Genomic DNA, 9732 nt, shown 5'->3' with positions numbered 1-9732 from the left:
TTTTAGTGCATGATACAGGGCCCCATCAGCACCCTGACCTGGACCTGGGGGAAATGCTGGAGTCTTTCCTACTGACACCAAATGCCCCCTGTTAGTAGAGAATAGTCTTCCAGTACAAATACGTACAATGGGGTGATGAGGCAACTATGGGTAACTGAGCTGCAGAGGCACTGAGGTGAGTCGATACAATAGTAACATTCATTTTAGGAGTGCAATAAATAAGAAATGTTAAATAAAAATCTACAAGTCTGTACTTTTCCAGGCCACTTACATGCCTCTATCTTCTTACTGACTTAGCAGAATATGACACAATGCAGCTCTTTCAGTAAGTGAAGATCATGTTTCTTGGGCTGGGCAGTTCTCCCTTACTCATTGGGCTGAAAGGAAGCCAAAATCCAGTCTTTGGTGTTCTCAGTTTCTAGGAGGTTTTTAGAAGGAAATCAGTGCTTGTATCTCCTCAGCCCATGTATAGAGGCTGTGCCAATTTCCAGAATAGGCTAATACTCCATTTGCATGTATTTTGCACTGAGTGAAAGTCAAAAGTGAAGAAGTCAAAATCTTTACACCTGCAAAGTATACTTCCACCGTAGGTAGCTGTCTTGGTATTTGACATATCAGAATGTCATGTGGGATTAAAAATTAGCACTGCACAAAATCAATATGGCACACTCTAAATCAGCTAAACGGGATAAGAGATTTCCAGCTAGTTGTAAATACGGAATCGTCTAGTGTGGTCCTGCATTGAGCTGTTCTCAACCAGTGCTCTTTAATATCTGAATCAATGATCTAGAAGAAAATATAAAATCACTGCTGGCAAAATTTGCAGATGACAAAGATTTATGGGGTGATAATGATGGGGGACAAGTCAGTTGTACAACAGTATTTGAAATACACAGACAGCTGAATTTATCTGAACGGTGTTTCTATACAGCCAAATGCAAGGTCATACATTAGCAACAAAGAATGTAGGTCACATTTAACAGACTGGGGAGCTGTACCCTGAGAAGAAGTGACTCTGGAAAGGAGTTAAAAGGTTACGGTGGAAACATGAGCTCTTAGGGTGTAGCTGTTCAGTTCTGGTGGCAACATTTCAAAACCAATGATTATGAATTGAAAAGTTGTCAGAAAAGTAGTACAAGAATGCTTTGAGGTCTGGAATACTTTCCTTAATGTGAGAGACTTCAAAAGGTCCATTTACTGAATTTGTGCAAGAGAAACTTAAGAGGTGACTTGATCATGGTCTACAAGATAGCGATGCTTTTTGGATCTAGCAGACAAAGGCAGAATGAGATTGAAAGGCTGGGAGCTGAAGCAAGACAGATTTTTACCAGGAAGGGCAACTAAGCATTAGAAGAACTCTAGGGGCTGTGGTGGATTCTCAGTTACATGGAGTCTAACAGACTTGCTGTAGCTCAACCAGATGTTCTGGGTGGGATGGAGGAGTCCCTGGCTGAGATTCTCTCCCCTGGGCTAGGCAGGAGGCCAGCCTGGCTGGTCAGAATAGTCCCTTGTGCCCTTACTCTAGGAATTAAACTGGTCTGACTATACGACAGGTTTAAGGATTTATCGTGCTGAACACCCATCTTCAGAAGCCTGACTGGGGCCTCGGAAGCTTGGGGACCAATTGAAGTGGGTGGGGGGAAGAGAATGCTTTTAATTAACAAAAACAATATACAAATCTGATCCAATTATTCAGAATAACAGCCTGTGTCCCAGATGTATTGTGACTGGCTATGTTCAAAGGATGAGCATCCACTCACAGCTCACTTGTGACTAAATATCGTATCTTAGCTGAAGCTCAAGCAGTGTGCGCGTCAGTTGTGCCTGTCCAGGGCTAGGGACAAACACAACCTGGCAGCAAAGGGCTGATTTGGACAGATGAACAATAATCACAAACTATCATGTGCACAAGGTGCTCTCAGGGCTCCAGAGAGCCTCCTTGTGGCAGGCATTCCATGCTCACTGGCCAAGAACAAAGGGGCAGTAATGCCAGGCACACCTCATACTCTTCTGACCACTGCACAGCAGCTCCAGACATGCCAATCTTAACTCAGAGTTCAGTAAATTAATGGGAATAGATTATAAGGCTGGAAGGCACCGCTATGATCATCCAGTCTGGCCACCTGCATCATACAGGCCTTAGGAAGGGACCTCAAGATCCTCTAGTCCAGCCCCCTGGACCAAGCATACTTAAGCTGACCATCCCTGGCTTCCCTGCATTAATTCCTGTTTGAACTAGAGCATATCTTCTAGAAAAGCATCCACCTGATGGAGAATCCACCACAACCCTTGGCAAGTTGTTCCAAGGGTTAATAACCCTCGCAGTTAAAAATTTCCTTGTATGAATTTGTCTAGCTTCAGTTTCTATCCATTGAATCTTGTTATACCTTTGTTTGCTCGATGGAAGAACCCTTTGTCCAATTTCTGTTCTTCGTGTAGGTACTTACAGACTTTGATCAAGTCACCCCTTACATTTTTCTGGGTTAAACTAAATAGTTTGAGCTCCTTGGGTGAAATCCAAGAAGATACTTGGGCATTGCAATGTTGAGCATCACCGGGCCTAGGAAATCACAGGAACAACACTGCAATCCCCAAAGCCTGAGTTAGGTACGTAGCCTCCCTATATGATGAATAGGGAGAGATGGGAGCCTAAGAATGCAATCCCCTAAAGCCAGCATGAGAGGGAGGGAGATGCCAATGAGAAGGATGTGTACTAAGTCCATCCCTTCTCAGGCACCCATGTCCAGCCTGCAAGGAGTCTCCTGTCTCTGCTTAATGATCCATGAATCCTGCCCTTAGAGGCAGGTGGCTTAGTATCCCGAGTGTTTCCACACACAACAGCCAGAAGAGGAGATGGTGCCCATATAACTTTTAAGCCAGTGGTTAGAGCATTCAGATGGGATGGGGGGCAGCTGGGTTCAATTCCCCCTTCTTTGCCAGAGTTGGAGAAAGGATTTGAACAGGGGTCTCCCACCTCTCAAAAGAGTGCTTGGATAGGGAAGCTATGGGATATTCTGATGTGGGCTCCCTCAGCCACTCTCTTTGAAGCTGTTCCACTGTGGATTAAATCATTGAAGAGTGACTGGTGCAGGGGGACTGTACTTGGAGTCTCCCACCTCCCAGGGGGTGGGGTATGCCCTAACTACTGGACTGCAGAGTCATTCTCTCACTCTCTGGCCTTTTAACTACTAAGTATTATTCCACAGTATAATAGAACTATCACCACCTCTTCCTCCTGGATTTTGACTGGAATCCGATCCAGTAGGCAGCCTCTGAGCATGCCTACCGGATTAGGTCCTGCATGTGACTTTAGACAGCCAAATGGTTGTCTTGCCTGGGTTGTGAATCGCTCTGGGGCTTAAGTGGGAGACAGGCATCTGGACACCTAGAGGGGAGGCAGCAACACCTCACATGTCCAGAAATAGAAACATAGGTTGCGAAGAAACTTTTCAGGAATGGTCTAGATCAGTGGTTCTCAAACTTTTGTACTGGTGACCCCTTTCACATAGAAAGACTCTGAGTGCGACCCCTCATAAATTAAAAACACTTTTGATATGTTTAACACCATTGTAAATGCTGGAGGCAACGCGGGGTTTGGGGTGGAGGCTGACAGCTGGCGACCCCCCATGTAAGAACCTTGTGACCCCCCGAGTGGTCCAGACTCCCAGTTTGAGAACCCCTGGGCCTGCCATGAGTGCAGGGGAATGGACTAGCTGACTTCTCAAGGCCCTTCCACTCCTAGGACTCTGGGATTCTTGAACTATGGATGCCAGAACTGGAGGCAGTACTGCAGCAGTGGTTGCACCAGAGCCAAATACAGGGGTAGTGTAACCTTGCTCCTTTTACTCAGTATTCCCATTTCTACCTCCAAAGATCGCATGAGCCCTTTTGTGCACAGTGGTGGCCGGGGGCTCATGTTCAGTCGATTAGTCATCAGGACTCAACTCTTTTCCAGAGTCACCACTTCCCAGGATAGAGTCTGCCATTCTGCAAATACGGTCTTCATTCTTTGTTCCTAGCTGGGGAAGGACATTTGGCCAGATTAAAACACATATTGTTTGCTTGTGCCCAGTTTACCAAGTGGTCCAGATTGCTCCATCAGTGTCATCCCCTCTTCATTATTTACCTCTCCATCAGTGTTTGTGTCATCTGCCAACTTAACCAGGAATGATTTTGTTTTCTTCCAGGTCACTAATAAAAATATTAAATATCTTAGGGCCAAGAACTGATCCCTGCAGTACTCCCCTAGAAACATAGCTGCTGGTTGATAATTCCCTGTTTAGTTACATTTTGAGATCTGTCACTTTGTCAATTTTTAATCCATTTAGTATGTGCCTGTGACGCAGGGCTAGCTGTATGTCACATCTGATCCACATGTGGCCTCTAGCCAAGCAGAGATCCTGACACTGACCAACTCTAATCTTGGGGTGACCCATCCACCAAGCTGGACACAGGGCCTGAATCCAATAGACTACTCTGAGCCTTAGGAACAGGCTCTGACTAACTAACCTCTCCCATCCCCATCAGAGATGGGGTCTGACAGTGATGTCTTTTGCTTACTGCTAGAGCCAGACTCTCATGTGCTTCCAACCCCTTTCCCAGCACTGTGCATTGACATTGATTCCTCCACCCAGGTGCAGATAGGAAGCCAGACATGGGACTGGCAGAAGTAGCATATTCATTAGCAAAAAGAAAAGGAGGACTTGTGGCACCTTAGAGACTAACACATTTATTTGAGCAGCATCTGATGAAGTGAGCTGTAGCTCACGAAAGCTTATGCTCAAATAAATGTGTTAGTCTCTAAGGTGCCACAAGCACTCCTTTTCTTTTTGCAGATACAGACTAACACGGCTGCTACTCTGAAACCTGACATTCATTAGTGTTTGTTTGGATTTTCCTGGCTTCCCTCCTGCCCCCCATGGTGAGAGATGCTTGTATTTCCCTGGGGACATGCACTTTGATCCATCTCCCAGGGGATGGGCCAGGAATAAAATTCAATTCAGTGAGATGTTATTGGAAAGACAAGCTGTACAAGTGCTGCCAAAGTGTAAGAAAGAGCCAGACACCCACTTCACCTGCCCTTGGTCAGATGTGTGTGTAACTCTCCCAGGATGATGTCAGATACCATGTGTGGGGTGTAATCACATGTCTAGTCATTACCTTCTGTTCCTGACCTGGCGGCATGGGCTCCATAGCATGAGGCTCTCTGCTTATCTACAGCACCCACGGGCAGGCACAGATTTCATTGATCACCCTTTTATGAGATGTCTTTTATGGTTCTTAATCATCTGAAGGAATCTCGCTCTCATCTGTGGGACATTGGATAGAAAGCACCTCAGTCTCTCCTCCACCATGTTGGCTACACAGTCACTCCTCTCTGGGTTAAGACTGCTTTGTACCTCATCTCTACCACTAGTTTGTGGTCACTGATTCATCCCCAAGAGAGCTCCAGAGACATCCCCGCAGCCCTGCCTATCCCCCTGAGGGTGAAGAGATTCACGCTGGCACCAAACACCAGTGGTGTCCATGGAGGCACTACTGCCATAGAGTTCACCCCAGTCTTTGCAATGTGTCCTCTTTTTGCAAGTGGGACATGACTCCAGAGAGGAGCCTGGGCTAGTTTGGATTGGGGATAGGGTCACGCTGGCTTGCAGGGGTCACCTCACTGCAATTGTTCAGCTATAGGGTCAATGTTTCATTGTTGCACACATACTTTGGCACTAGCTGGTTCCAGCAGCTCTTGGGGGAAGGTTGGTTGGTCCCTCTGTTATGATTTACAATCTTCCCACTGAGCAGGGGTAGATCTAGGGGACAACTCTCCAACACCCTGTGCAGACCCATCCTGGTTCTGTTGAGGACAAACCCCCAATCTTTTGCCCTACGCTGGGCTGGCGGAACCTGGCTCTCTCTGAGAGGCTCAGGGCTCTGCCTTTGTTAGACTTTGGCAGTTTGCCAGGCCAATAAAATTTCATTGAACCAAATTAGTTTCCTCTGAGTTCCTCTCTGGGCTGGTGGGGCTCTCACCCAAGGAAGAATTGCTGGCTGGATCCACTCCGGGAGCTCCTCTGATGAGGTTCAACAAGACAAGTGCAGAGTCCTGCACTTAGGATGGAAGAATCCCAGGCACTGCTACAGACTAGGAACTGAATGGCTCGGCAGCAGTTGTGCAGAAAAGAACCTAGGGGTTACAGTGCATGAGAAGTTGGATATGAGTCAACAGTGTGCCCTTGTTGCCAAGAAGGCTAATGGGCTTTTGGGCTGTATAAGTAGGGGCTTTGCCAGCAAATTGAGGGACATGATCATTCCCCTCTATTGGACATTGGTGAGGCCTCATCTGGAGTACTGTGTCCAGTTTTGGGCCCCACACTACAAGAAGGATGTGGAAAAATTGGAAAGAGTCTAGCAGAGGGCAACAAAAATGATTAGGGGACTGGAACACATGACTTATGAGGAGCGGCTGAGGGAACTGGGATTGTTTAGTCTGCGGAAGAGAAGAATGAGCAGGGATTTGATAGCTGCTTTCAACTACCTGAAAGGGGGTTCCAAAGAGGATGGATCTAGACTGTTCTCAGTGGTAGTGGATGACAGAACGAGGAGTAATGGTCTCAGGTTGCAGTGGGGGAGGTTTAGGTTGGATGTTAGGAAAAACTTTTTCACTAGGAGGGTGGTGAAGCACTGGAATGGGTTACCTAGGGAGGTGGTGGAATCTCCTTCCTTAGAAGTTTTTAAGGTCAGGCTTGACAAAGCCCTGGCTGGGATGATTTAGTTGGGGATTGGTCCTGCTTTGAGCAGGGGGTTGGACTAGATGACCTCCTGAGGTCCCTTCCAACCCTGATATTCTATGATTGATCCTTAGTGGTCTCACCTGTGGCAGGTGATACCCTCACTATATAGCCATCTGTAGTGGTTTGCAGGCTGGCTTGTGATGTCTGGAGAGGTATCAAGAATGAGTGCAGAAGCTGGGAAGAAGCGAGGCCGAGCCCCTGCCTCTGGGGACAAGAAATCTAAGAGGAAGGTGAAGAGGAGGGAGACCTACTCAGTCTATATCTACAAAGTGCTGAAACAGGTGAGTGAGGGGCTTATCCCACCTGGCTATTCATAGAATCATAGAATATCAGGGTTGGAAGGGACCTCAGGAGGTCATCTAGTCCAACCCCCTGCTCAAAAGCAGGACCCATACCCAATTAAATCATCCCAGCCAGGGCTTTGTCAAGCCTGACCTTAAAAACTTCTAAGGAAGGAGATTCCACCACCTCCCTAATCAATTCTAGCCATTATGTTGTTACCCCTACAGGTGGGGTGGGATTCCCAGAAGGAGACTGTGTGTGTGTGTGTGTGTGTCTGTGTTAATGTGAGTGTATCCGTGTCTGAGTGTGTGTGTCTGATTCCAACCTCCTTAGGTCTCTGGGTGGTCTGAGCTAACTGAGGGGAGGCACTGAAGAGGGGCATAGGACCTGCAAGATCCTAAGGGGTGGCCTATCCTAGCCCTCACCTGGGACCTAGGACAGGATTGTTGCTAGTAGCCCCAGTGCTACTACCCCTCCTGTATGCAAATATTCCTGGTCTGACTCAATCACTCTTTGACCAATGCCTCTCTCTAGTGTCTTAACACGCAAACTCCACTCCTTCTGGGCTTAGTCATCGTTTGTCAATTACACCTGTTCCTAGGCAGTCCATTAGCTCCCCCAGTCAGTCAGTAGCTCTGAAATCAGTGGGCCACAGATAAGTGCAGGGTTCCTGTGTTGTCCTCCCAGAGCCCTAGCGACAAGGGCTGTCCTTCCCCCACGCCAGGATGTGAGAGGCACATACAGCCAGGGTGGGAAGCACCAGTACTGGGCTCTTGAGCAACCTAGAGAAATACTCTACATAAAGTTGGGGGAGGGAGTTGGCAGCTGCTATGGCCCTGCTGGGTTCCCATGGCAAAGTCCTGCTTGATGGCTCTGTTCCCTAGCTCTGCAGGCTAGTGCAGAGTGAACTGCGGGAAGTAGGTAGTAGCCAAGGGCTCCCCTCCCCAATATCTAGTGGGGTTGTGCTGACACCTGTGTGATGAGTATGCTATTGCTCACCCCCTGAGCAGGGGGCTGCACGGTGTGCAGTCTATATGAAACACCCACCATCACCACCTGCTGTCCCCAATCCCAAGATGGGTGACCTCTGTGGCAGAGATTGCCTGCAGCACCAGGCTGGGACTGGCCGACTGCCGGCACATTTCATTAGGGTGTGCACCCAGGGAATTTTATTTATTTTTAAAGGTGAACATTTATTGAATACTCAGTCGTAAAGGACATTATTTTTATTCATCAAACAAACTAAAGAAACTAAAAATTAAATTTAATCTTTTTTAAATTAACAACTAAACTTTACTTAAAAAATACAAACTTAAAAAATGAGACCCAAAATAACAAATTTTTCTGTAGTGATAACCAGGCGTAGACAACTGTAGAGTCAATTTTCATGATCTTTATCTTTAACCAGATAATGAGCTAACCCAAATTGACCAAAACAGATTAAGGCTTCTTCATCTTCCTGTCCTAGAGAATGAGAGGTTGCTCACCAGGTGTTAAGGACTTAAATTCCTCAATCACCTCCCTGTAATTAACTGACAAAGCCAATTCTTGCTCAATGTACAAAATCGTGAGGGATTTGAAGTGCTGTTGGGACACTGTACTTCCGTGCCACTCGCCTGAGGCCGGACTGGAGTTGTCTTGGCTTATGACCGGTCCGTCTGGAGCCCGGAGTCGTGCCCTCCTTAGGGTCACAGGCCCTTATTGCTTCTCCTGTCAGCTGCCTTCACGGGTCCAGAAATGCCCCGTCTGCCTGCTGTGCCCTGCTGTCCGTCCCTTTCCTGCAGCTCCCCTGGGGCAAGGGAAGGGCCGGAGGCAGGCCCGGGGTGGAGCTAGTTACCACCCCGTCTCGCACGCTTCCCTTTCCGGCCAGGTTCACCCTGACACGGGCATCTCCTCGAAGGCCATGAGCATCATGAACTCCTTCGTGAACGACGTCTTCGAGCGCATCGCCACGGAGGCCTCCCGCCTCGCGCAATACAACAAGCGCTCCACCATCACCAGCCGCGAGGTGCAGACTGCCGTCCGCCTGCTGCTGCCGGGGGAGCTGGCCAAGCACGCTGTGTCCGAGGGCACCAAAGCGGTCACCAAGTACACCAGCAGCAAGTGACCGCCAGGCCAGCGTGCGGGGCGCCGGTGGCTCTGTCCCTGCCCCCGGAATAAAGCTGACACCCTCTACGGGAGCAGTGCGAGTCTGACTCCGCCATCGCCCGGGGCTGCCCCCGCCCCAGCCGGGCCTGGGCTGCAGGGCCGTGGGACAAGGGCCGCGAGGGGATCCCGGGGGGCGGGCTGGGGCCACAGGGGGGCGAGGGCAGCAGCCGCCCCGCCGGGAGCAGTGCGGGGGCCCGGGCTGTGCGGGGGCCCGGGCTGTGCGGGGGCCCGGGCTGTGCGGGGGCCCAGCTGTGTGGGGGCCGGGGCGCTGCCTGCAGGGGCCCGCTCGGCTCCTCTCCGCTACACGTGGCGGGGCAGCGATGAGCCTTCTGCCATCTCCACGGCAACAGCCCGCGCAATGGGGGGCGGGGTTGGGTCTCCGGGGCGACGGAAGAACCCCCTGTGCGGGGCAGCCCCGGGGGCAGCGTGGAGCGGGCGTGGGCGTCATGTCCAGCCGGTGAGGCCTGGCGTAGGGGGCTGGGGGAAGCCTGGGCCGCCCCTTGGCCCCGGGCCTGGT

At 49.6% G+C, this 9732-nt stretch overlaps 1 protein-coding gene across 1 annotated transcript; it reads left to right on the top strand.

The window, feature by feature from the left end:
- Window positions 1–6925: 6925 nt before the first annotated feature.
- Window positions 6926–9175, top strand: H2BK1 (H2B.K variant histone 1; the record flags this gene model as incomplete). Its single annotated transcript, XM_084621384.1, has 2 exons — window positions 6926–7066; window positions 8938–9175. 2 exons carry the CDS (start codon window positions 6926–6928, stop codon window positions 9172–9174), a joined length of 378 nt encoding a protein of 125 aa, XP_084477510.1. The 3' UTR covers window position 9175.
- Window positions 9176–9732: the final 557 nt, after the last annotated feature.

The sequence above is a fragment of the Lepidochelys olivacea genome (assembly GCF_965140295.1).
Source record: "Lepidochelys olivacea isolate rLepOli2 genome assembly, chromosome: 2".
Lineage (NCBI taxonomy): Eukaryota > Metazoa > Chordata > Testudines > Cheloniidae > Lepidochelys > Lepidochelys olivacea.
The sequence above is the reverse complement of the archived record's forward strand: the minus strand, read 5'-3'. Positions and strand labels throughout refer to the sequence as shown.